The sequence below is a fragment of the Ascidia mentula genome, chromosome 7 (genome assembly GCF_947561715.1).
Source record: "Ascidia mentula chromosome 7, kaAscMent1.1, whole genome shotgun sequence".
Taxonomy (NCBI): Eukaryota; Metazoa; Chordata; class Ascidiacea; order Phlebobranchia; family Ascidiidae; genus Ascidia; species Ascidia mentula.
The window spans coordinates 3,046,230-3,074,186 of NC_138572.1; the positions used below are offsets into that span (position 1 = coordinate 3,046,230).

Sequence of the window (27,957 nt, forward strand, 5' to 3'; positions counted from 1 at the left end):
CAGCACATTGGGGGGTTTTGCAAAGGCTAACTGCTAAATTGTCAGTCCTAGGGGGTGTACAAACAGCCCCGGTGGGGCCCCAAGACAATTACAAGACATCTAATTCTTCATGAATTGTGTAGAGGAGGGTTGGTGGCTTCACTTAATCGCAAATGGAGGTAACTTTCTCTGATTCATTTTTTCACAAAACAAACCTACACTTTTTTCTGCTTTTTTGACCAAAATAATGGCCAACAGAGGGTCAAAATGCCCCCGGGGGAGCAGTTTTAAGTAGTTATTTTGATTATAAATTTGGCCACAATTCCTTGCCAAGGGTCCGCACTAACAGAAAATCACAAATTGAACATACTTTCTCTGATTCATTTTTGCACAAAATCAACCTCAATATTTGGGTAGTTTTTCAGCTACATGTACAACAGCACCCTCTACCAATTTACTGCCTGACTAATAGCCCTGAAAAACAAACTAAAACTGCCCCAAACACGCTGAAAATCGCCCTGGCAACAGCCTGTTCATCTGCGCTCATTCAACCAAAACACTGGCGCCCATGCATGACCCATTGCATTGTTACACATAATTTTACTCTGTTACGCAGGAAAGAGTTCGAGAAGGGCAATTCCCAACCGGGAAAGTCTTTTCCATAGAAATACAGAGATGCGGCCTGAAGGACTTAAAAAATTTTCTTTGAAAGTACAACTGTTTCGTTGAAATTAAAACTCGTCAACACGTTCTGATTTTGTGAACTTAACTACAACCACTACCTTTGCAATGACCTTTCCAATACAAAAATCGCAACTCGGGAGACCAAAAAATTAAGACTCGAACGCAAATTTTTCATGGAATGCCGAGAAAACAGCAGTTAGATTCCCGCCGAATCACCGTTAAAAGTCGAGAAAAAGTTACCGGCGGCAAGGGTTAGTAAAAGGATGAGCGCGTGTGACGTCATCTTTCTCCGGACAAAATGCGAGGCAATTTTTGTACAGCATTGCGAGCAAAAAGGTTTCACCAAGAAAAGTTTCTTATGAAAACAACAGGATGCGAAAAAGAGAGTACAACGCAGGACGAAGGGTTCGGACACCATTGAAAACCATACAATGCAAGGAATCACTAAAAAAACATTATTAATGATCAGTTGACACTGTAATTAAGGGCTAGAATACAACGAACCCTTTATATGCTGGGATCCCAGGCTAATGGGAGCTATTTAAAGAGTTAGTCGCTACAACGAAAATAGAAAAGTTAAAGCGAGGTTTTATTTGCTTAAAGAGTAAGAAGACGGGCTAGAACGTACCTGGGTTTTGTACTAAGAGGCTTTTGTTGCATATTACAGTGAGTTATGTTTACTATATACTAGCGGTACTATGTTGGCGTACTATACGATAAAATGCAAATTTTGGTTGTCCACATTGTACGTGGCTATTCCTCTGTCGGAAAAAATACAATATTTGACTTTCCACACTAACTTTCACTCGAAATTTCACAAAAAGTGGTCACAATTACATCCAATACACTGATAATGACAAGGCAGCGGTAAAACGTCCTTAAAAACAACCGTAGAAACTTATCAAGGTAGAAAATAGGATTGTTTGGATGAAAGAAAAGTGTCACGGGGTTAGTTATTACGTTGGGATGGACGCGGTCACACAAACAACTTAAAACGATAAAACACAACTAAAAATGCGACGAAAAGCATAAAAATAACACAGACGATTGTCAACAAAATGGAAAAGGCCGCACGGACTGCATTCAGATGCGTGTACACAATAAACTGCGAACGGTAAATAAGTGGAAAGGTTACTGCCATATAGTTTTAGCCATACAATCATGCTATACGTAAACTTCACCTTATCACCTTATCTGCCTATTGCAAAATCGCTTCTATTCGGAAAGAATTGTAACACTGAGCTTGTCTAGAATCCCTGTAAAGGTACTGCAGTGGGGGAAATTGAACATTACAGTTCACAAAGGGTGTACCGGAGGCTTTAGTACGTACCGACTAACATAGACGTTTGGGATTATTGCAGGTTGGTCTCTATAGTACGTATCAGTGGATAAAATAGGACGCAATTGCGGGGCGTCTTGCTTTTAAGGCGAAAAGTTACACACAAGTACGTTTCAAAAGGCGACAATTCCAGAAGAGAATTGTAATGGGCATGTGCTGATTAAAACACCTACGTAGCAGTTCAACGCAAGACGTCAATAGGGTGTTATTGAGTTGATCGAGCGTAACAGACGCGTGGTACCGTTAGATGGAGCCAGAGCGCACAATGGCCGAGAAACAGTGATTTGTGTCATGAAATATGTTTTTTTGTTATACCGGGATAAGTCTTAACACCGAGGTCACATCAAAAGTCCTCAGCACGTCAAAATACGCGTGCGAACATAAAGTACATAGAAATCATAATTACAACGATAAAAAAGCAGCAAAATTGGCCCGAAACCGTTACGTGCAGACCAGCGCCCGCTTGTCGAAGAGAACGCATTCAAATCGGCATTTAAACCAAACACAAGGTGGCGCGCGCACGTGCCTAGAGCTGTCTGCTCAAAAGTTCGTTAACGTCAATGCTGCATTGTGGGAAACATTCGAGACTTTCGTCGTACTCCATACCGCCTGTGACGTCATTCCCCTGTTGAGAGTAGTTGTTGACATTGGCTGAGAGTTCGGAGCTACAAAAGGCGTTACTGTTGACATAAGTATTGGAAAGGTTCAGCCACAATAGAAATCGCAAGTATCTGTGGGCTTAGGTTATTGCGTTAATCAGAATTGTTCTTCTGACACTCAAGTTTCTAAAGGAGTTGCGTGACGGTACAAGCGGTGCCAATGTTATCCATCCCCTTTTTTCTTGTGTTTTTCTTGCGTTTTTAGTGTTTATGTGCTCGATGCATTATTGTTGCCATAACCTTGAGAAGCCTCGACGGATGGCAGACGAAATGTCGGTTTCAAATAAACACTTTAGAAACTTAAGTGCCAGAAGAACAGTTCTGATTAATTAGTATGCCTGGTGGCAAACATATTTGGGTCATTGAAGTCGAAATCACATTTTTGACTTGGTTACACGATGCTCACGTGTACACGGCAAGCGTAATGCAATAACTCTTTCCTATTTATAGATTAACCCGGAATGACATAGTAACTGGATGGTATGGCAGAGACCGAAACTGTGTCCGAGCCCTGCCCGAATCACTTCGGTAACTCTCGGTCACGTCCAACTTGACAAAGACAAAAAATAGCCGGTATCGCCCTTAAAGCGCTATAAATGTAAGCTATATATGAATATGAGGCGGAAAACAACATAGGAATTAGCAAAACATAAATAATTATGCCGTGCGGAGAGCCGGTACAGCTGGGCTAATTACAAACCCAAGCATAAACATTCCTAACTTCGTGCCCATTTACCCGTATTTTTTTTATCAGCCTAGGGTATACGAAAGGTTAGCAAAAACACCAAATAATCAATAACTATATAAATGAACAAACGAGTACAATTGCACACTTACACATCATATTGCAAGCTGTTGTGGTGAGTAACAGGCGTTGGACTGTGAATGGAGAGGGGACCGTCGTACGTGCTTCCTGCTGGGGTATTTGGAGCACTATCTCCCATTAGACTGATGTTCAGGTGGCTGCTGAATAAACAGGGAGGTTAGTTTGCAAAAATGGGCGCATTTTGTTCCGGGGATCCACAAAATAATTGTGTTTGACACAGTTGTATTCTGCACCGTTGCATAAAATACATTGATTTTTTTCTATTGGCGACAACCAGAACAGAATAAGTCCCTACTTTTACTGAGTTTCGTCTGGTGTTTTAGTAAATACAAATACCACAACTTGTCAGTATATGATTATTTGCGGCGGTAAGGGTTTTTTTGTTCTCAATGACCAATAGTCACTATGGTAACACTATGGCGTTATATTGCGTCATCTTCCGCCAAAAAGAGCGGCCGACATTAACTGTTGGTGAAATTATAACCAATGAATCAAAGAGTTGCACAAAGCGCACGATTTCGACCCATAGGCCTAGTTCATAGTCGTACAGTTGCCTGTTTTCAGGAGATAAAAAATATTAAAGGCAAAACGGCAAAAAAAAACAATTTCTGTTAATTAACCCATGTCTAACAAGACTGTAGCCCAAAGGTGAAAAAGAAACACCAGTCACAGTGACAATGCAAAACCACCTTTCCATTTATGGATTACCCGGGAATGACGGAGTAACTCAATGGTAAGACAGCAGCCAAAACCGTGTCCAAGACCTTTCCAAATCACTGCAATTATTCTCGGTCACGTTTGACCTTACGCAGAAAACAAAATGCCGGTATCGCTCCCAAAGCGCAATACTTATACGAATTTATACGATATACCAGTGTAAATGGTTCGCGACGGCATTCCAGATGGCACGCGAGCACCCTCCGTAGCTCGAATTTAAAAAATCGAAAGTGATTTCAAAATGTTTGTTACTTCATCTCCTAGGTAATTTTGTAACACTCAACTAGGTGGTACGCGTTGAAATTGTTTTACCTTCGAGTGGTACGCAACAACAAAAAGTTTGGGAATCACTGCCGTATACGAAGAAACAGAAAAAAATGCGCGTTTCAGGTGGTCACGTGCATTGTGCAACAACAATTGTGCAAGCTGTGAATATTTTCTCTTAAACTGTAGAAAATGGAAACAAAGTGGATTGGATACAAAATAGAGCTGACTCAGGATTTGTTTTTTTAGAAAATCTATGTGGCCTCCGGGCGTCGCTAGTGTAAGGATGCCCTGAACAACACAATATTAACGATGGCCGCCAGGAAGAATACAAATATTTGCCGAAACAAACAGTTTGATTTCTTGAAACAGCAACGTTGGTGAAAGACATGTTGACTTTTGAGACTTGCTTTTGCTATATCTACTGTGTTCGTTTCTGTTTGAATTAATTGTGTCACAGTTTCAAATTTCACTCACTTTTAGAGGGGTTACGAGTTTAAATCTGATAAAGCAAATTTTTGAACAGCAAATATAATATTTGTGGAAAAAAGCCATAATATTGGAGAGCTGCAGACAGGGTGTATACACGCACTGTTTCGACCTGTAAGGTCTCATCAGTGCAGCTGTTGATGTGGCACTGTGCTAGCTTTCACACTAGCAGGCACACTAATTTCCACTTTGTTTACACAAGCTGTCTGCAGCTTTTCAAAATATAATATTGTTGTCGGGATATCTTAAATACGCTTGACTTCTTATATTTTTTTCGTTTTTTTTTAATCATAAATGAAAACTAGGGTGCAAATCATCAACCAATTCCAAATTAAAGCAATAAAACTTGCTATAAAAAACTGCCACGCAAGCAAACACAACATACACGTTTTTGCCCAGCTGCACTGTTACAAAAACGTGAGACGTTTTGTAATTTTAACAAAAAGAAACGATTTTAGCCCGGAAATACCGAACTATATCTGTCCCACTGTCATTGATCCATTGTTCCAACGTCACTAGTTAATATATGGTTGTCATATTTCAACGTTTGATGAACACGTTTTGGCGCAATCAAGTCTGCCTCTGTTATTTCAAGCCACTGGTCACACCAATCTGCGTCATGTGATTAATAACGCCGTTTTCGATAAAAACAAGCAATTTTGGCCAAATGTGAACAGAAGTTTTTCAAAAAATAGGTTCGATTGTCTGTTGGTGGTGCCAACTTTTGAACATTTTCAACTTACTTTGGTCGCATGTTGATCGTCTGCATCAGCTCAGTGCGCACGTATCCGTCTCCTTGTGCTGTAACAATAAAAATTATGATGTCATAAAGCAAGTAACAATCGCTCAGTTCAGATATATTTGAAAAAAGGCAAGGCAGAACAGTGAAATGTTTACGCCCATTATGACAACCAATAAGCTGAATGATTGTAGAATATGCAATAAAACGTTTTTGCAATTTGAAAATTTCAATGGTCTTCTGGGCCCTGGTGGGCTGCACCGACTGCACCTCCCTCGGGGGTCCTAATACCATCACAGACAACAACGGCTTGATGCAATTTGAAACCGAATGTTGTCAGTTATATTTTTAACACCATATTCAAAAACATCCGCATCTGGGAGTTCTTCCCAACAGATAAGGCCGTCCTTACAGATGTGTTCCTGCCTTTTGCGACAACACAAAATGGCCTGGTTCCTCTATACGACAATGCTTGTACATGTATTTTGTTCAAAATAGAAATATGTATATTATGTACATTTGACCTTTTACTCTCCATGACGTATTTCGTAAATATGTTAGTTTGGAAAAGGGTCATTTGCGCCGGCAATTAACGTAATACAAAGCCTACATATTCATGGTCATTTGGGTTAAAAACTATCATGCGACGATTGGTTTAAATGAAGCACGCTCAGTATGCCTTGTTTCAGTCGTAATACACACGAGTCGCCCAAAACTGGCTAACTTTAGCACCAATGTATAGGATGCTGCACCTAAAACCACTCAAGATAAAAAAAGCTTCAAATACCTAAAATACCCGTCCGAAAAGGTAAATTTGCAACTGTGTCCGACACGAAAGCATTTACGAACCATAAATAACCTGATAACCATTCTGACAATCTCCCTTCACTACTTACGGGTACTACTGATGGTCTTGCTGTAATATTGGCCGAAGACTTCGTCTTTAGTTTGAGTGGTGTCGTCAATCTTGCATATAAACATTAGCTGGTCGAGGTCCTTGATGCGATCGGCCAAAGATCGAATCCCGTAATCCCGTAGTGTTTGTGGCTGAAGATTCCAAACCCTTGCGATTCCTGCCGTAAGATAATGGGTATTTAGTTACACAGTAGCTCTCCTGTTAGGGCGTCATAGCGCTTTAAGACATTGGTAACATACGTCAATTGTATGTGACGTAGCAATGTACAAGCGGGTAGCACCACTATTCCACTAACAATCATGTTACTTTCACTGTTAATAATGATGTTAATCCTTGCGAACTTGTGGAATTTCATTACATATATATGGTAATATAATATAATAGCAATCGGAAGGCCACATATTTATAGCTTTGTAATATACGTTGCCTTCTGTAAGTTAAAGGTGCCACAAAAACCTTCAGCACAGCAACAACGTGGCAGCAATTGGCCTCTTGTCTATTGCAAGTAACAGCAATCTACTCCACGCTAAAGTACTTTAATTTGCCATCGTACTATTTTACTCATCACAGCAAATAGGAAATTCCTAGCAATACCTTTGTCTGATTCTGCAACCCAAGCGATTGTCAGACCTCCGATCTCAGAGTCTGAATATCGCAGAAGGAAAGTAGAGCAGGGTTTGGAGAGGAGTTTGTCCTGGGATTCAGCCTTGCCTATGAATCCGATGATCGCCCTGTGTACCACAGAAGTATGCGATAAACCAGGACAATAGTTGGTGGAAATTTTTTAGCAAAATTAAAATTATGGTTCAATTGCTTATTATTGAAAAATCGCGATCTTAACCACAGACTGCAGATTCTGGCCTAGCGATCACTGTACCTTCCGTAATGGCAATATGCACACAAACAACTAACTTTAAAACATAATCATTTCTTGAAGATTTCTTGAAGAAGGGCGAAATACGTTTTCCACAATAGAAAAAATGGATTTGTAGATTGCCTTTTTAGAAATACATTGACATATATGCATTTATTAACTGTGTACATATAACCTGTACTCCTTGCATCATAATACACACACCCCCCAAACCCATATTATATCCCAGCATACCCGTCGTTCCAGTGTTGTTGCAGATGCTTGCTCTTCGTAAGTTCCATCACACCATTAAACCATTGCCAGAACGTGAAGTTGCGATTGGGCAACGGTTCTCTGTTAAACTGGGCCCATGAAATGTGCTTGTCCGAGTTAGGTGGGATATTTTGCCCTGCACAGAAAAAAAAGTGAAAGGATTTTTCTAGAATTCAGACAAGGTTTTCTTTATCGAAATCACACATAAATTTTGAACAATGAAAAGCAAGACAGATATGTTGATCCCTGGCCAACAAGGTTAAATTATAGTTAAGCATGTGAGTGAGCGGTTTCGGTATTTATACAACCATAGATTGGAGCAAAACGTACGGAAGACTTTGTAGGCGAGGTACTGTTTGGCTTGCGGCGTTAGTCCCTTACTGCTGTGACACTCATGCTTCCACTTGCAGTCGAGGGTGTCAATCAATTTGCACCAGGGGACTTTGTCTGGGATGTGAAATGGGACGCGACCCTGGATGTAGGGATTTGATTAATAAACAAACTTGTGGCGAGTATTTTTAATACTGTAGATTACATAATGAAATTAGGTGCTTTTGTTGTGTGTATCACTCATGTGTAGGTAAAATATTATTGAATTGACATGCACGGATTGCTACACACAATTACACGAACGACAGTCGCTCAATTACCGAATCGACATACACAGATACAGAGCCATTGTAGCCACACACATCAAACATGTATGAATATTGGTCTTAAATGAACAAAGGCAAATTCCTGCTTTATCTAATAAGGTTCCTGAACAAATCTTTTAGACTGACTACATATCGGTCAACGCGGTTCCTATGGCAACCACTAATGGTCACATGACTCAAGGCACTACATCACATAACATCACACACATCTCTCATGCAAATTACCACACAGCTACGCACGACATATACGGATACAAAAAGCTACGCAGGCAAATTACTCGGCAGATGATCCGATTGGCTTAAAGCGGTTCACGTGGAGGCAGCCGTCGACCAATTAGCGGCCGGCGACGACCACGCACAACCAGGGGTACCTTATTGGAAAAGGCGTTGTCCCAGAGGACTGTACCACGCGCGTTGCACTCTTGGCTAACATTAACAATCACCACGACGGGCAGAGAGGTAGTATAAGGCTGTGGAATGAATATATACACGTGTTAGAGGATCATTTCCTTAGTTACACCGACCTGTTCGGCAAAGGCGTTATCCCACAGAATGCTGGCTGCAGCATTAGCCTCCTGGTTTCCGTGGACAATCACCACTACGGGTAGAGATAGGGTCTGCATTTTGCAACGGAATAAGCAGTTTATATTGTGATCTGTCGCCTGTATTATAGCATTACAGTGGTATATCGGGTATAGATGCGTAAATGTACATAAAATTTATATCATTGAGGCCAAGGGACGTATTCAGAACCAAAATGATAAAATAGTTCATTTGGGTTAAGCTGGCAAAAGTATTAGAGAACCTGATTGTTCGCGTGGGTTTGTCAGTTAAATGGGGTAATTTCTGGCATATAGAAGCAGTGGTGGGATTCAAAAAGTCGTATTTTTTAGCCGGTTCTGTTACAAAAATCCATTGACAGTAACCAGTAATGCCAACCGGTTCGCTGATCTCATAAAATGTCGTAAGACGGTACTATAGAACCGGTGCGAACCGGCTGAATCCCACCACTGTATAGAAGTATACACAAACCCTTGTACGAATAGTTTTGGAGTACACAGTGTGCCAATTACTATCATACGCGACTGTTAAAAATGTCAGATTGAAACCGAAATTAATTAAAAACAAACATATTTGAACCGGCCGTTACACAACGGTCAGTAAGCATTGAAAAATAACCTCTCTATCAGCGGTGCAACTGTAACAGAACTGTCAGAAATAGTAAAAAAAAAAGTTTTTGCTGTTAATAAAAACAAGATAACATACCCGAACTTGGAAGACGAGTTCATTTCCACCGACACTGAATCGCGATTGGAATAAAATGGTGAATTTCTCCTCGGTCACAGACTCTGCCCCTCTCTTGTCTGATCGCTTGATGCGACGAAGGGACTACAGGAAATAAAAATGATAAATTACTTTACGGTTATTTAAAAATTACGGTTCAAAAGTAATGAAGAGATTACAAAGTACCATTTTAAGGAATTGCATTGTTTTTTCGGTGCCATTTTTATTTCCAAAGTCACGTTACAAACAAATTAAAACCTAATTAAATCTGGGAGCAATCAATGCTCAAAAATATGACACCAGATAGATTCTGCAGCATCCTACTTAAACGTAAAAACGTAATTCTGATACAACGAGAGTATTAAGGGTTTTGTCGCACTACCAAACATTTTCCAGTCTAAACAACGTCACACAAATAACCATTGTTACGTAACAAACGGCAAGGGAATGAAAACAGTCAGAGATCCGGCAAGAGCGGATGAGCGGGCGCAATTTATACTCGGGATCGTCGAACATTTTCACGGAAATGGGACGAAACATAGCGAGACAATAAGGGAAATATCGCGTTTCGCTGTACTGCATAGTGGGGTGGAAAAATTCCGCATAAAACTGTTCAACATGGATCTCCACACACTTTCAAAGCATTGTTCCATACGGGAAGTTGGACCATAGTAGGTTTTGGGTCGTTGTTAGTTTGTCGTAATTATAACTGGAAGTTTGGGCGCCTTTAAATATCCCCAATGGACGCTGCATCGATTTGCTACTTTAATGATGAGTTTCGTCATCAAAGCGCATAGCCTTGCGACTGGAGGGGTATTACCATCACCAAGCGGGAATTTTCAAACGCTGTTCTGCACTTGGTTTTGTCAAGAGTACAACGCATTATTTTTGCAACCATTTAAGCATTAGCTATCCAACGCTTTTGTGGCGTCTCTCTAAAAGTGCAATCTGAACCCAAGATACGCAATGTTAAGTAAAAGTCTGGATATGTACACTTGATTTCAATCCTACTGTTCGCTCTTGTTTTATGTTTGTTGTTTCTAGAATACTGATGATGCCATATAGGCAAAATATGTATATTCTCTATAAAGTGGTATATTAGATGATTAACCAATAATCTAAGCCTGTCCAACACAATAATCACAGTTTACCCTTAAAAAAGCATGTTGACACAAAATGGAAACAATGCCACCCAGCAGTTACAAGTTCTCGAAAAACAGGGAAGGGTATTTGACCTCTCAATGAACTGGACAGGATGCGGTCTCCGATGTCATTGCTCAGACGCAGGACTGCTCGTAGTATTTCTGTCCCAAAGTGCGTATGTGACTCCATAGCGGCCGAGGAAAATGTCGGCGGAAATGGTATTACGACTAGTCACAGTGGCCAGACGCAATACATTTGGCGAGGCTATTAGCAACACGCGAATAGACAACGTAGTGGTGATTCCGCTTCACGGGACAAGGCGTTTTACGTGGAAAGCCGTCGGAGGAGAGTTTATGTCTCACGACTATTGGCCTCGCCAACGAGGCTTGTTATAGGGCAAAAAAGGCAAATCGTTGAAGGTTATGGTATTATGTATGCTATAGGATAATGCACTTGTAACAACGGCCAATTTTTATTGTGACGCAGTATCAGCACGACTTGAGTACTCTTGACTTTGATGACGTTCGGTTTCCAATATTTTTAGCAACGTTTTTCTCCAGTTTTTGTTATGCAAGCGTTGTGTCTTCCGCAAATAAACACGTTTTTTCCTAACGTTGGTCATAATATTGGAAATTTCGAAAACAAATTCTTCAAACAGATGCGCCGAAAATGATTATGCAGTGAGCTGTATACAGTTCACAGTCATTCGACACTCCTATATACTTCAATGCTTTGTCCGTTTTATGAAGAAAAGTAAAAGTAACACTTCAATTCGGCAACACCACACCTAACAGGGCAAGCCAAGGAACGTTTTAAAATCTACGCTCTATGAGTGCCAAATCGTTAGTAAGCAGCGTGTATTGTTGCGAGTTAATGAGCGGAATAACTTCCTTTCGAATAACCGAAAACCGCACGTACCACAGCTATCACGTACACGAGACTGAAAGCGGACTGGAATACTCTGTGCATGGTAGAAGGCACGTGACACATGTATGCTTTTTATGGTAGGTTCATGAATACGTTTTATACATTGGTTTCCAAAACATTCCAAAAAATTAAGGTACAGTCACAATTAATTACAAATCATTGTTTCAGTTACAAACGAAAAACTAACAACAATATCTTGCGGCTTGCCATCACGACTTGTTATGCACATTCAGTATAAGTAATAGTAATTACTTTCACGTCAACAATAAACGTAAGAATAGTGTTTGCTTTGAAGTTACTAAATATCAGTATTCCAAAGCAGTGTTTCCCCAAACTTTTTTGTCCTTGGAACATGCAACGTTATTTAAGGTGGCATGGAACCCCCAACACGCCACAACCGTATAGTACAGATTTTTGAACTTTATTTGTCGAATAAACTTAGGTAACTCAACAGCAAATGTTTTTTTGTTGCTTAAAACTATCTAATAGCTCATGTGGAAACCTCTGGAAATTTTTATGGGCCTCAAGGTTCCGGGAAACCGATTTAGAAACACTCTGGACAAAACCTAAAGCCTTAATTTGAATAATTGACATAACGTTGAACCCCAGCTAAAGTGGGTTTACATCAATTTGAATGCGCAAGACTGATGTCTTCCTGCGGTGACGCATAGGGTTTGTCCGCGCAAATGGAAAAATGTGAAATGACCGGTATTTTGGGGCGTATCCGTTGGACACGGAGTCCGACGACAAGACCACGACATGTGACGTAACAATTAGGGGCTTTGTGACGCAAAGACCGACGTGGGCGACCACTTCCGGATACAACCAGAGGGAAGGTTGGGAATTGATGTGTTAAAGTTTTAAGGGTGACTTGGGCACGAAATTTGTCCAGTTCAATCGAAGATAGTATCATTAACTTCAACTTGTTGGTATATTAGGTCGATATTTGTATATGCAGCTACAGCTAAATTTGAAATGGCTTCTTATTAAATAAGGTACAAATTTACCATTAACTTGGAACAAACGCATAGAAGCGCGAGGAAATGCATTTATTACTGCATGTTTCTGAATGACCAAGCATGAAATAACACAAAATCAGCGACTTCCGTTCAGGTTCAAGCCAACGTTATCGTCGGGATTTTTTTGTGAACAAAATGCGCAAAAAAATGGATTGCGGCATACGCTACCGCAAGCTTAATAGATAAAATCAGATGGTAATCTCACCATATTGCGAAAGTTGACACTGAGGATTCCAGATTGTGGGTGATATTCCATCACACTTTCCGGATTAAGAATCTCACCGCTCATTTCGCTTATGCTGCAGAACAATTGAGAATGGAGTAATTCTTTCAAAGGTCTCGGCCTTTGGTGTTTACCAAGAGCGCTGTTAGGCCCAATATTACGTTCAGGGTGTGACCAGTGTACCTAATGGGGCGCGTACATGTATATAGCATAGCGCACATTGATCAATATGTTTAAGGTTGGAGTCAAGATTTCAACAATATTTAAAGGTTTGGGGTAAAAGCTTGTGCAAATTAATCTTGAACAATTTTAGGGCAGAAAGCTTCATAGTGTGTGGTATACCAGCAGTGATACGGGGCCAACAGTGTTCAAATAAGCATATAACATCAAACTGACCAAAGTCTCAAAGCTCATATACAATAGTTAGGGGTACTTTGCATACAAAGAAATTTGCAAAAAACGATCGGGAAATAGCATATCATCAGTCAAGTATAATTATTTTCCATGCTTTATGGACTAACACATTAGGTTGAACACAATACCTTCGGCCTGAGTCGTTTTTAAGCAGAGCCTTGGCCTGGTTCTCACTTATAATGCTTGCCTTCACCATGGGAGGGTTCATATGTACGTTCAGTTTGCCACCAACCAAGAGACGGATGGTAGCGCCGAAACGCGTTTGGGTCTTGAGCACTTGTGGAGGTTGTTTCTCAATGATAAAGGTGCTGTGGAAATAGGTTGAGTATTTTACAAAGTGGAAAATGTCATGTATCGTTCAAAAAGGGTACTATCGCATGCAACAAGGCGTTTGACAATCTGATTTCAATGCTGAACCACATTATCTAAAACCGCATTATTTAACCAAAACATTTCGCGTCAGAAGGGGTATAAAATAGGAAAATTTGAACCAATTTTTATAATGGAGAATAACTGAATAAAAATTAGTCAAAATGGCCACAACTGTACGCTTTGTTTGTGAAAAGCAAAACGCTGCAATAAAACACAACTGGTACATCCAGCCATGCAAAATGGACATCCTGTACCTGGTTACGAGGGTTGACAATAATGCAGTGATGGTGGCATTCAGCTCCGGTAGAATATCTCGTCCAGGGTAAGCTATAGGCAGTTGCTGTCTCTGCAACTCAACCCGTTTTATCTGCTGACGGTTTTGCCATATGATTTCGGCCAGCTTTTCACACCTAAAAGTGAACGTAAAACGAACGGTTAGGATGAGAAATGTCATTTAGACCACAGAATTCAGCCTATACGTTTGCTAGGCGGTACCGACGCATCTATCCTATCTTGTCAGGTATCTAAAATTGCTAACAAAGAGTGTTTGGTGATCAGCGTCAGTACTCCGATCTTAGATTTTAAAATCTCAAAGAAATGATAATTTCGCCATAATGGCAACGTCAGTTTTTGTGCTATAAAAAAGAATAAAAACAAGCAAAAGTTCTACGTTCAAATTCCACACACCATTGCTGAAGCTGATCCAGGTTGCTTTCCTGTGATACGCCATTGTATGCAAGTGCTTGGGATCTCTTCCATTTGATCAACTCTTCGTCGAGAATCTGGTTCTGGAGTTGGCTGAGTAGAGCGAACGTTTCCTCGTGACGTTGGGCCAAGTTCTACATGGACAGAATTTTTATGTAAACTTTACAGTTATCAGTTGCACAAAAATATGGAAAAAGAGTGCGAATTGAAAAAGAGCGAAGTATCAACGCCATTTTATAACAATAGGAATATGCATGTTGGAACATTTTTTCAAGGATGCGCTTCGAGTAAAGGACGTATATTACAATGTAGAAAATTACAAAGCAAAATCCATACTATACAACATGTCTGTATAGCTCTTGAAATTGGATTTTTGTTTACAATCTTCCAATGTTTTTCTTGAGCATTAACCATACAATTTTGTTTTAAAACACCGACTTGTACCAAATTCAAAGCGTTCCTAAAATACAAAAAATTGTTTGGAAACACAGAACTTTTCATACTCACGGGACGCAGTTGCTGCAACTTCTCCGCTTCAGCCTTCAGCAGTTCATTAATCTCTTGTTGTTTGCGAGTCAGCTGAGGTTCAAGCTTAATGCGGGTTTGATCTGTGGGACTGCGCTGAAGGATTTGCTGAAGATCGGCTGCGGAAGGAAAGGCGATGACGAGTTTATTACAGGGAGGAGAAATTTTACGATATTTCAACGGCAACGAAACTTTTGAGTTACATCCAGTCGGGCTTCTTAACATGTTTTAAGGATTTTTTTGGTTTAGCTTTGATTACATTTCGTGTGTAAATCGGATTTCGTGGTAGAGAATTTCGCTTTCTGAACCTGGATTTTTTTTAGTTCATGTGTTTTACTTAATTTCAGCACCACCAGTGCGTAACACAATCGAGTCAACATGTTTGCAGGACAAAAATCAATCACCACGTAGGTCTCTACACAAAAAGTTGATTATATTTTCCTAGGAAATTTATTTGGTTATTCTGCACATGACAAAATATCCAAGTTTCCCTCAATGAAATGTTATTCGCTAACTAAATTGATACATAATTTGTACCAGTTTTCATTTAATGACATGGAAATAGTCCATAACCACACAAAAAGGTAATACACACCTACACACGTAATTTGTTATACTGAATAACTACATTTTTGCGACAACAAAGTTTTTTACTGACCAAAAAACAACAAAAAATGGAATAATCAACAAAAATCTAGTCTTACATTGTATGCGAATGCTGTCCTGATAATTAATGACGAAGTATTCCTGTTTGGATTGCAATTTCCGCAACTCATTTTCCGTATCCCTTGTCATCGTGGCAAGACGTTCAAGTTCTCTATTGATGTGCATTACTTTCGCCGACTGCTGGTCGTTACGCATGTGCACTCCACCGTCCACCATCTAAACACGACACTCTGATTGGACGGGGTGGTCACGTGAATATAAATACCGCCTTCTGGTTGGCGGGCGGTAATCACGAGGGCTACAGGTACACGACAAGTGTAAAATGTGTATGGAATTGTAATGCAAAGATCTCTGTTCTAAAAATACGTTGCACACATATGGATGAAGCTATCTCAGTTCAAATAGATGGTGAAAAATCAAGCTAAATGTACAGGAATTTACACGAATAATGAATGACAAAGCAATCATGCTGAAACAAATATGTATCTGTTGCTTTTTTTTCCTTTTTTAAAAACAGAGATTTGCCACCTAGAGTCGCATTCACAAGCAAAGCGGAGTTGAAACAGGTTCGTGTTCGTGGGAATAATAATAGGAGGTTGCCACCCACTCAGGTAGACTTGTAGTTGCGGTTTGGGTCGACGACCAATACGCGATAAGGGTCTAAATGCTGCGAAACCCGCAATGTGTAAATGATAAAAACAGACTGCATTCACAGCACGGAAAAAAGTAATCGTAATAATCCGAAGGGAAAAATGTCATTTAGACAACAGGAATCAGCCTGTTCCTGCTAGGTGGTATCGACGGATCTGTCTTGTCAGATATCTAAAATAACTCACAAAGAATGATTGACGATCAACGTCAGTGTGATCTTTTATTTCAAATCTCACAGAAATAATAATTTCGCCATAATGGCAACGTCAGTTTCTGTGCTTGATGTAGTAATAAAGTGTGCGTTATATTTTGATAGGGGTTTGAAATAGCTTTGTTTGAGTACAAAATGACTTTAGGATTTTGGATTCCGAGTTCATGGAATCTCAAATTAGCAAAGTTTCCAGGCTTCCAATTATTTTCAATACGAGACCAAAAACTTCTTCATATTGTAAACAAAATATTACAGAAAAAAAAGTTTTAAGACAAATTAAGCCAAGTTAACAGTAAACTTTCTAATGCAACTAGGCGGTGGGTGCAATCTTATCGTAAGAAGGGGTGCTCGCCTGCAATACCCAAAACAACAGCTGTGGGAAGGAGTACTACGTTGTTTATCACAGCTCTTATCGCGTTTACCTTTGGCACAGTGGCAATGCTAGACTCCGTGTGCAAAAATTTGGCAAACAAGTTGGAGGTTAAACTCAATGCATCCCGAAATATTTCATTGGACGTTGAAAAACTTGTGTTTTTCGACTAATTTAACATCACCGAAAATCTGCTCTTAACAGACTTAGTTTCGATCAGTTAAATTTTTTTTCTGCCTCACGGAAGAAGCAAACAAAATATTAGCTAAACAACCCTTAGTATTGACCATAAGGTTACGCGAAACCGACTCGTTGATATACGCGACATGTGAAAATACTGCTAAAGAAAGTACGTTATCTAGTCCAAAAGTGCCGCAACAACGAACAAATTGGGCATCTGGGCGCCACGGAAGTTGTGCGGAGCATATGACACATAGATAAAACAGTTAATCCACTAACATTGTAATACGAGTAAAAATCGCCGTCTTAATTATATTGCTTTGAGTAAAGTGGCATTTTGGGCCATACTGGTTCGCTTCAAACCAAGGCGGAAGTCTTACGTAGGTTACAGCCTTTAGGTAAAAAGTCGCATATGGGGAACTGCATTAACCTCTGCTGAATGCATTCAGTTCAGAGTTACTATATAGCAACCTGTTGTGTAATCCTGTCCTACTATGAGTATACCTGGCCACATGACCATAGTCAATATTACCCAGTGTAAAAATGTAACTTAACAGTTACAACACTAACCCACCATCAATAGCGATTGATTGGTACCAAAACCACCAATATACCTTGCCCTTCTACTAAAACTTACTGTTGATTCATGGAACTAGTAATAAGAAAAACATTTGTTGCTTAACATCAAGTAGTTGCTAAACAATACAAGCCATTCAGAAAGTAAAAAGAGACTTGCAAGATTAACACACAAAAGTATATGCTTGCTTGTGCACTGCTTTTATAAGAGACTGACTGTTAAACAACTTTATTCGCACGAGCTTTCGCGAGATTGATCTCGCTTCATCAGGTGCAGCAAATAACGTGTCAAATAAATTTTTCTTGTCAAATTTTTTTCTTCCTTGTTTTTAGCGCTGTTACCGCATTTTATATGAGACTTGCAAGATTAACACACAAAAGTATGAACATCTAGGAAGATTGGGACTTACAGCATTGGCCTGCTGGACGAGTCTGTATTCAATGGAAAGGATTTTTTTGACTGTTCTGACCAACTCCAGTGGGGCAGGTCCATAAACATTCTATAAATTAAAAAAACAGTTTGTTAAAATAACTGCCCTTTTCATTTTTCTACAGTAGTATTCAAATTTCACGGTTTGCAAACTCTACATATTTTTATCAATTCTGTTGAGGCAATAAGAGAAGACATTACTTGTTATGAATTCTGCAAAACTTTTAAAAATACAGTATTTTTTAGATTTATACAGCGAGTTTAACAACACAGGCATGAACACTAGGAACAGACAAATTGCATTTCATGAAAATTTGGTGCTTGCGGAACAATTTATCTTGTGTACCTTAAAATGGGAAGCAATCTCGCTGAAGTGCAGCCTTTGAAGGAAATCTTTTCCCTCTGTCAGCTGATCACACTGTTTCTGTATTTCTCCGAGAAATAAATCCAGGATGTATTTTGCATGGGGTTCATCGTTGGGAATATTATCAGGATCCAATTGATCCCTAAACCACAAGCAAAACATATCATATTTTGGAGTCAAAAAAAAAAACTGAAATCCATAGCTATAAAATTGCATTTAACAGAGTTAATTTAAAGACAAGTAGAAGAGTGGTAAGAAGAGGTTTAAAAATTGTACTTCCAGTCAGCAACAATGCAATGACAATAAAGTATAATCTAATTATTGAATATTAAAGAGTCCAGGGTTGATAGACATTTTTTTAACATTGGTAAAAAAACATAAAAACTTAATCTAGATGCGAGTAAGTGTAATTTGTGTACTTAATAAGAAACCTTGTCCATACAAATAGCTTCCCTAGTTCATAAAATCAGATAAAAATACTCCTGATTCTTACCATGACTGACGCTCAATGATGTCAGCAAAGTAATGACGGAACTCGATGGGAAAATTGGGCCCATACAGGTTCTGTATTTGCCTCAAAGAGTCCCCCTCCAACTCTCTTACTTTAGCCCACAGAGACATGCTGTTCACGCCTTGTATTCCAGATGGGGTTAAGGAAAGGATGTTATCTAAAAATGCACATATAGAGGATATATTTTGCGCTTTAAGAAATTTGTTGTTACTGAAATTACTACCACAAGCATGGAAACACTTCAATGCAGCTTGTGAAATAGATTATATATAAGAGGTGAAAATGGTGACAGTTATTGCAACAGAATGGGGAATTACAAAGAATACTGTAAAAAGTAATAAGTGTTTTTGGTTCTAGTTAAACCATTAGGACGTGAAAACAAAAACTGTTGAGTTTCAACAGGGAAAAAATTACCATCATTACATTGCCACATCATATGTACCCATTGTTGTACATTTTTATATTTCCAAAAATATTTGAAACAGGTAATCAAATAAAACCTAAGTAATATATAACACTATATAGTATTCATAGCAGGTAGGAAACATGTCAAAACCGATTAGTAATACTTCCATCTTGACTAAAATTGTAACAATAGTGTTAGCTAAGGGTTCACACACACACACACACCTCCTCCAAAGGCTTCCTGTCTTTCTTGTTTAATGTTCATATTCATATTGCCATAGTAATAGCCATTGTGTGGCATAGGCATAGAATTCTGACACTGCAGCATAATTAATGCTGACAGGAGTCCTACTGCTGCCTAAATGTGTTGGCCAAGTGCTTAAAAGTGCTATTTAGCTGTACACAAATCTGCAAAAGCAGCATGTTAAGTATAATAAAAATGTAATCTTAGGTTAGTACAACAAAATTCCAATGGAACCTTAAAACAATTGGCTCCAACCTGACAGTTTTCTTGGTTGCAAAGCTGACACAATTTGTGCAACAAATTAACAAAAATTGCAACTTGATAATTATCATGCAATGGCTGCCGCTATACAACCACAATTAGGGTGTCAAACAATAACAAAAATACAATCTTATATTCTCCAAAAAAACAGCAATTTAAGCAAATTTACTTCTATACAACAAAAGGATCTCAAACAATATTAAGTTCTCTGCCTGCAAGAAGACAAGATAATTCTGCGCGGCCTTGGCGAGGTTACACAGGTTCGTTGTGCCCTTTCGGCAAAGCCACGGTGCTTTGCGGTGTACCCACAACTGTACGTAAATGCGGTTGATGTTTACGCTTAATTGAGGACCATAATGAGCTACAACGGAGAGTCGCAAGCACGGTTAAATAGTGGCGTTGCTGTTGTCGGCGCTTTTTGTTAATTTTAATTAATACGCGCTTACAGGTTTGGGAGAAGCGATTCGCTCGATACAGCCTATATGGAATGTCGTTATTGATACGAGAATATGAACGATAAGGAGCTATTCTACGCAATGTTGTTTAACGCTTATTGTTTTTCCGGTGCTTTTAATGTATTCTTACATATTATTGACAAAGTACATGGTGTTGACTTTGCATGTGCCTTAAACCTTATTAAACGGTTTCAAAAATGTATGGTAGCTCGTGAATACACGTCTCACTACGTAACACGTAAAATCTAAGTAAATCATTGGCGAAAAACTCAACAAAACAAGCACCACATGTCCTTTCAATAAACTTTATGTCAACGTCTGTTGCGCAAAACTAGGTTTTACATAAGAAGCCAATCCAAACATTGGACGCCACTCAAGTACCGATAAATATACCTGCAAAAATTCCCACCATTACTAAATACTATTTGATACTCTCAGTTTGTGGCATGCAACAACGCGCCAAATAATGACGTAAGTCAATTGACTTGTTGTCTGAAGCCTTTTACTTCGCTTTCCAAGCTCTTACACTTTCCCGTTTTCGACGATTTGTCGGCCGCCAATTTTCGAGGAAAAGGATTAACTGTGGTTGTCCCAAGTTGTTTTGAACAAGTTTTCGGCACATGGCTGACGTCACTATATGTTGAAACCAGTTCAAAATTTCTTCTTGCTTGCTTGAATTAAAAACGCTATTTACCAAACGATGGCTTTGTACAAACAATGTTTAATATATGGTTCTTTGTCGTATTTTTCGACTGCCTTGTTCCACTATTCGTAAGTTTTATAATGACGTATGCAAAATTGTCACCCAACGTTCGCTATTGCACAAAATTACGAACATAAAATTTGCACCAACAAGCATCAATATACTGCAACAACACCATGCAGTCGTTACAGGCCATTAACAATATGTGCAGACTGAACACTGCTTGCTGTTAACTGCCAATGTAGCTAACAGTGGCGAAAGGCGACAATCCAGTTGTATCCTATAATAATAGGCAGTTTCCGTTCGTACCAGAGGCACGCAGTGCAGTTTTTCGGCCGACCAAAATACTAAGCAAGTGCCACGGTGCCTTGTTGGCTGGTTGCGCAGTGTTAAGCAGCGGTGAACGAACCACTTCTGCCTGACCACAGTAACTGCACGTCCTACTTTATTTAACTCTGCGCTAACGCAGGTCAGATTTTTGGGTACTAAAAATAAATGAACAATCGGTCACCAAAAAAACTTAAGACAAGACCCACAAATTTCCCTTTGATTTGCATTTTTACACTTTTCACTATAGGAATCGAATCGTTTTCTGAGTAATCCAAACAGCAAAGGACTAAGTCTTCCATGTGATTTAAACGTACAGGGACAGCAACATACGGCAAGTTTAGACAAAAACAAGGATAAAAAACGTACGGTCAGTTTCTTGTGCACAAAATGCGTGGTTTTAAACGCTTTCACACAAAACGCTTGTGGCAGATAGGACGGCGAAAGTGCGTTATGGAGCTCCGGACTCATTGCGCCCACATTTACAGCAACATGATGAACGACTGTACAAAAATGAATCTGTTATAGTCTTGAACAAAGTATACAAAACCAATGGCGCTTATGCCGACTTTATTTACACAAATTCGATCTACATTCAACCGTCAACTATCGAGCCTCTGAAAATAACATGTTATCAACGTTCTTATTATCAACGCAAACTAACTAAAAAACGAGCTAATAGACGATCGCAACCTGACCATACACCGAACCTTTTTTCAAAACAGTTGTATCGTTCTCGTCGTGGCATACTTTACGCACAGGAGAGCGGCATTCGTAATACGAGTTCGCCTGGGTGCGAAAAAAAGTAATTATTTTTGCGAGGAGAAGGCTTGCCTGTCAGTTGGGTCGGTGCAAAACGCTCGCCGCTCGTATTTCAACCTATGACAAATGGCTAAAGTTGGGTGGGGACAAGGCGGGCTGAAGCTGGAGCTTTGCAACTTGGAAGGCGGCATTTGCTGGCGGTCGCTGGGCCACAAAGTCGCGATTTTAAGCAAAAAAGTCGCGATTTAAGCAAGTTGATACGTTGTGTGTTAAATGTTACGGCTACATTTTTCGAAATAACAAGTTGCACTTTTCTTTCAGCCTAAACAGGTACGCATACCGCATACGTACATAACACATAAGCTTGATATATATCTGAATATACGTCTGAGGTAAATCCTGACAAAACTCTCTCATTCTGGAATCACATACCATGCGGCAATCGCCTTATTTGTTAACTGGATCGCAAGAAACCAACTAACCACACACCTTTCCTCGTTGATACAACACGCGCTGAACAGTTGGCACGGAAAAGAATCATGACTAAGATTCCACTGGCCTGACTCCGACTGCCAAAAACTCCAACGGAGCACTTCGGGCGCAGAGCCAACAGCCCTGCTGTGCCACCAGCATAATGAAGAAGGCCAAAGGAAACAGCATGTGACACTCAGCTTTCGCAAAATGGCTACTGCTTGTTGGTCTCAGCGTTGGTTTTAAAAAAAACGCACTGGATAGTTCTAAAGACTTGTATGCTACAAGATTTGCACGGTCTTGGGTTGATTGAGTCACGCTGTACCTCAAAACAGTCACGGAGTAGTTTCACGCGCGTTCTGACGTGAAAACGATACATGTCTTGCATGCACAAGCTGCCAAAGACTTCGCCTGTATCCCCGAAATACCCTGGCAAGCTCATCCGCTTGCAGGTAAAGGAACTGCACTTTTGTCGTTTTTCAGACGTACTGACAAAAACTACACACTCTGCTGTATCATCTCATTAGCTTCGAAACGCATTAGAAATCTGGAAAAACATTGCACAAAAAGTTATTTCTTCAGCTTACGGAGAGAAATCTTATACTTTCCGATCTAAGTAACAATTTCCAATGTAACAGCAACACTGACAACATTGTTAACTAAGCTATACTGACATATAGATACTGTAACGTGGCCTTTTATTTCTACTGGCAAGGCACCGTACTGCGTGAACGAACGCAACCACCGGCAAGTAAATGGGACGTCGCCGGGAATTGACACTCAAATGCGGGCAAACAACGGTCTTTTTCCGCGGGCCGCGCTTTTTCGCCGAAATGCGCGACAAATGCGATGAACAATCGTGTATCAACAAATGCAGCGGACGAAACAAAAAAAAAACGTTTCCAGCATCAAACGCGCCTAAGAGTGAGATCGGTTTTCATCGCGACTTTCTTTAAAACCCTGCACAGACTTGACACACAGGTCACGTCGCGGTGCTACTATTCCTGTTCGTGAGATTACGATATTGGCAACAAAAAGCTTTCGAAACCACAGTGCTTGGTGTTGAAACTAGTCAAAAGTAGTAACATGAATAACAACACTAAACATACTTGCAGTACAATGAAAGATAGGTTCTTCCTATAAGTTTCTGGGTAATGCACTGAGCAGTAAATGAAGGAAATTACGTCTAGTGCCAAATCGAAAGTAATATGTTTCACTTGTTTATTGCAAGCAAATAAATCCCCTTTTTCTAATTTTACTGGCAGGTTGCATTCAAAGAAAAACTGGCCTAACTGCGACACTGTTTTAACGAACCAGGTGTAGCTTGACCATGGCAGTAGTAAGTGAAAAATACTACTACACCGGGTCACAAACTTTTTTCCAAACTTGACCCACATATAAGTATGTGTAAAACAGAAATCTGTGCGAATTTTAATGATTAGGCGTGAACAAGTCCACCGCCTGTTATTTTTGTTTATAAATTTAACTTGAAATACTACACGAAATCGTAGCGTTAATATTCACACAGATTTCTATGTTACATGGGCTTATATGTGGATCAAGTTTGGAAAAAACCTTGCGACCCGGTGTAAAATTATCTTCCGTATTAAGTAAGGGCAAAAGTAACCACAAGGGGGAATCACCGTTGATTAAACATAACAGGTCGACACTCTGTGCAGATTTGTTTTTGGTTGGTTTACTGCTTCTGCACAGCATAAGACAACATAAAGCACAGTTCAGATAATCTCAAACGTACTGTCAGCATTAGCGGTGGGAATAAAGTGCAACTCATTTTCATCTTTTGCACGACCTTTAAGACACAAAACAGCAAGGCATAGACAAATTACATGAATAAGAGAGAATCGAAATTTGCATACAAGGCGATGCATAGGAAGTGCAGTCTGATAAGGCGATAGTTTGGCGTGCAACTGTAGGTTATTAATTGCCATTGGTGACCGCGTATGCAAATTTGTTTCTAGGATCTCGCAATTATGTCAATTGTGTGACTTCGAATGAACGCAGGCACCAATTTTCACATACAATTCGTGGAAAATAAATGTGAATTTGTCCTGTGTCAAAAACACTTTCAGATTACTCGCAAAAAACACTTTAACGGCCCTCCTGGTCGCTACATTGCTCGCAAGCCACAGGTTCTATACCTGATGGCCCATATTCTTCCACAACTAAATATTAACTCATCTATGATTAAGTGGGAGACCCACAATCTTTCCATATATTTAAAGCACCCCGGTGACCCTGCATATGGTAAAAAGTCAACACTGGAGTCAAACATCTAGCGCTCCTTTCGTATAACTGAGCAAGTCCGCACTGCTTTGCAAGTTCATAGACCTAAAATCTTTTTTTCTGTAAAGCTCCGGAACATGAATTTTTAACAAAAGAAATCTCTTCACTGATAATACAATGGTCATTTATATACTGCTCTATGTATGATGAGCAGTACATACTTTACTAGTCCCAAACCTTGTATATGGGCCATAAGTTTATTGCCTTATAACCTGCTACATCAACCCAAGCAAAATAATATGAGGTGATTTCGATCCATTGTAACCATTTTATTGTCTTCCGACTATTGTGCATCCCTTCAACAGCAAATGAATTAACTGAATCACTCCATACAAACACCATTTAACGACCGCTTAAACCACAAAAAGACAATGGTGCATGGGTTAGTCATTCTGTTCACAAGCTCCAACTAGGTTTCAAATTGCGGAAACCGCGGCATTCCGGACAAACTGACTAAGGTTAACAAGACTACATGGCGCCAGGGTTGCGGGATACTCACCTTCTGAGCCGGCGTTCAGGAGTCAGTCTGCATCACGCACTCGTGTTCAAGGGAAAACAGAAGTCCGTTGTGAATACTTTTCAGGGCTTGCGTCTGTTCGAGGCGAAATCTACACAAAATGCGTGAGATTTAGATCAGGTTGTGCGCAAACTTTCTGACTCATGTGCCAGAAACTATCAAAAATTTGTTAGGCGAGTCAATGGTCAAGTGAGTAAAAAGCGGATAAAGCACAAAATTATTTACAACAAATAACGTTTAAAAGTTGCAATCAACGAGCAAAAAATTATAAGTACACAAAACCGTAGTACAAACTGTTCTAAGCAACACTGATTATGGCAACTCCTGAAGGGTCATGTTAAAAAGCCAAATGAGATTTGCTCATGTCTGGTTTGGCTGGATGAGAAAAACAGTAATGGTTTTAGGCAACCTTAAAGAAGCAATGGCTATGGTGACTAATGTAAAGTACATGCGATGGTCTGCTCCAGGAAATGTACAGCGGAGAAAACCACGCATACTCGTGTGCAAGATATTTTTAGCCTGAACCAATCCCAATTACTCGCGTCAGTTACAGGAAAATTCATGGCCAACTTTCGCCACGTGTTTTCCGACAATTATCACCTCAGGGTTCATTGGGTCGATATTTGCATGTAAACATTTAGGCTGATCAAGGCGTTTTTTGCACACGATTTGTCAATGCTTTTTAATCGTGTGGTTTTCGCGTTAGATTAATTGGCGGCATTTGGCTATCGGAAGACTCCATACCGCCCACTTGCGGCCTTGTAAAATTTGGCCAAAAAATAAAAGACTTTGCTCAGCTTGGATATTGTTTGCAAAAAATTTAATGGTTGTAAAGATGGTATGACTTGCTGTATTAAGTTTATTTAGAGTAAGACTTACACTTTTTGTGGGTTGCGTGTTTAACACTCTGTCCCGTATAACCAACAACCTACATTTGATGAGAAATAAGCAGATTTGTATTTCGGAGACACTGCTATTGATTATACCAAAATCAGCAAAAAATGGAAGAAATAAGCGATACGACAACCCGGGTTATAGAATGTATGTCAACTTCACAACATAGAAGGAATCTCATCCCACGCGACAACGCCTCTTTTTACACTTCAAAGCTTATGCTTCGTGATAACGATAATAACGCCACTTGTGGGTGACACAGATGGAAACTTCACGTTTAAAATCACAATGTACAAAGACCTGGTGTCTAAACGCATTTTGCGCAAACTGTCATAACGATATCACAACCAAACGCATCGTCAATTCCGCAACATGAAAAATCGATTTCAGATCGTACGACGCGCCGTGCAAACAAACCATAATATGTGACGATCGTATGACGCGCATAAATGTGTGCGCTTCTTATATAACTTGGTTCACAAACGCGAGGTGTGTTTTCTCGCCTATTTGGAATACGTCACAAGGCATTGAAAATGTTGTTTCGATGGTATGCAGCTGATTGTATGTGCAACACTTTAGCAGATTGTGTAACCCTTTACAAAACGTAATACTTTTTTGTAATACCCAAGCAAATGCACATTCAGAATTTCTTTTTGGCAATCGCGACGACAAGCAACGATTGTAGAGTTCCCCAAACATGTGATATCCAGAAGTCAGCTAAAAACACCATATATTACAACATACAACCAATAAAACCAATTGATTCAATCTTAAACTTCTGAAAGTTTCAAATTATTGACTTCCTATCGAAATACATTGGTGTCACTGGTAGTAATAACAATGCTCAGCAGAGGGATATATTTTGGCAAAATTGGGGATTCAGTCTAACCATCAAGGTTGTTGTTATAGCTCATACTTTCCAGCAGTGTAAAATGACCATACAGCGGGTGAAAAATAAGAGGACAATTTACAGCCCACAAAAAAGTGCAGTATTTCAAAACTGTGGGCTGTTAAAGGTTGTTTGAACATAACCGACGAGCAAAATATTGCCAAACGCAGTAATCAGGTAGTTTGCTGCGGCGACAAGCCGAACAAACACAACCCGACGTTGTTACACAGGCAATGCAAACATAACTCACAGCCCCAGGGCTTAATAGCCATCATTGCGGGCTCGGGGAATGGATCAAGTTGTTGGCGGCAGTCGCGGATCCGCCGGTTTACGCGAAATCAGGCTGCGATACCTGAAAACCCGTACACCACTCCTGTTATGCAAGCCGCAGCGAAAATACCGTTGCGACAAGGTAGAATGTAAAGTTTACAGACCCAGTGATGCGTTCGAGTATATAATGCACGTAATGCGTTTGGGACTGTTTTTGGTGGAAGCACGCGTAAACATAAATGTTAATATACACAGGGCTATGTTGCGTGTGCAATGATATGCGGTCAAGGCTTACACTAAGGAGAATCTTACCGCACACTGACATGCAGTCAACAAACGTACTTTTCAATGGAAGAACCGTTGGTGAAATGAAGCCATGAGAACAGTTTCTACAGAAATATTACAACCGCTGCACATACGAAACTGTATTGCATGAAAACATGAACGCAAACCTAAAAAACACTTTGACTTCCTTCCATGACAAACATAA

The 27,957-nt window shown here is 39.8% G+C and overlaps 1 protein-coding gene across 7 annotated transcripts in view; it reads right to left on the reverse strand.

Moving 5' to 3' along the window:
• Nucleotides 1-831: 831 nt before the first annotated feature.
• LOC145909246 (signal transducer and activator of transcription 5B-like) overlaps nt 832-27,957 on the reverse strand; it is a 29,117-nt gene continuing 1,991 nt past the window's right edge. Inside the window, exons 1-20 of one of the 7 annotated variants that reach the window (XM_082996585.1) lie at nt 26,294-26,402; nt 25,397-25,505; nt 18,948-19,122; nt 18,437-18,596; nt 18,071-18,160; nt 15,711-15,888; nt 14,989-15,125; nt 14,464-14,615; nt 14,031-14,186; nt 13,533-13,712; nt 12,973-13,066; nt 9,661-9,783; nt 8,766-8,864; nt 8,069-8,210; nt 7,721-7,874; nt 7,207-7,343; nt 6,593-6,769; nt 5,701-5,758; nt 3,499-3,627; nt 833-2,682 (exon numbers count right to left, since the gene is read on the reverse strand). In XM_082996585.1, coding sequence (XP_082852711.1) covers nt 2,529-2,682; nt 3,499-3,627; nt 5,701-5,758; nt 6,593-6,769; nt 7,207-7,343; nt 7,721-7,874; nt 8,069-8,210; nt 8,766-8,864; nt 9,661-9,783; nt 12,973-13,066; nt 13,533-13,712; nt 14,031-14,186; nt 14,464-14,615; nt 14,989-15,125; nt 15,711-15,888; nt 18,071-18,160; nt 18,437-18,596; nt 18,948-19,075 — 2,448 coding nt within the window. In that variant the 5' untranslated portion in view covers nt 19,076-19,122; nt 25,397-25,505; nt 26,294-26,402 and the 3' untranslated portion in view covers nt 833-2,528. Of the gene's footprint in view, nt 2,683-3,498; nt 3,628-5,700; nt 5,759-6,592; nt 6,770-7,206; nt 7,344-7,720; nt 7,875-8,068; nt 8,211-8,765; nt 8,865-8,918; nt 9,012-9,660; nt 9,784-12,972; nt 13,067-13,532; nt 13,713-14,030; nt 14,187-14,463; nt 14,616-14,988; nt 15,126-15,710; nt 15,889-18,070; nt 18,161-18,436; nt 18,597-18,947; nt 19,123-19,595; nt 19,773-25,396; nt 25,506-26,293; nt 26,403-27,957 lie in introns of those variants that run through there. The other 6 variants (XM_082996580.1, XM_082996582.1, XM_082996584.1 and 3 more) reach the window with 6 other exon arrangements.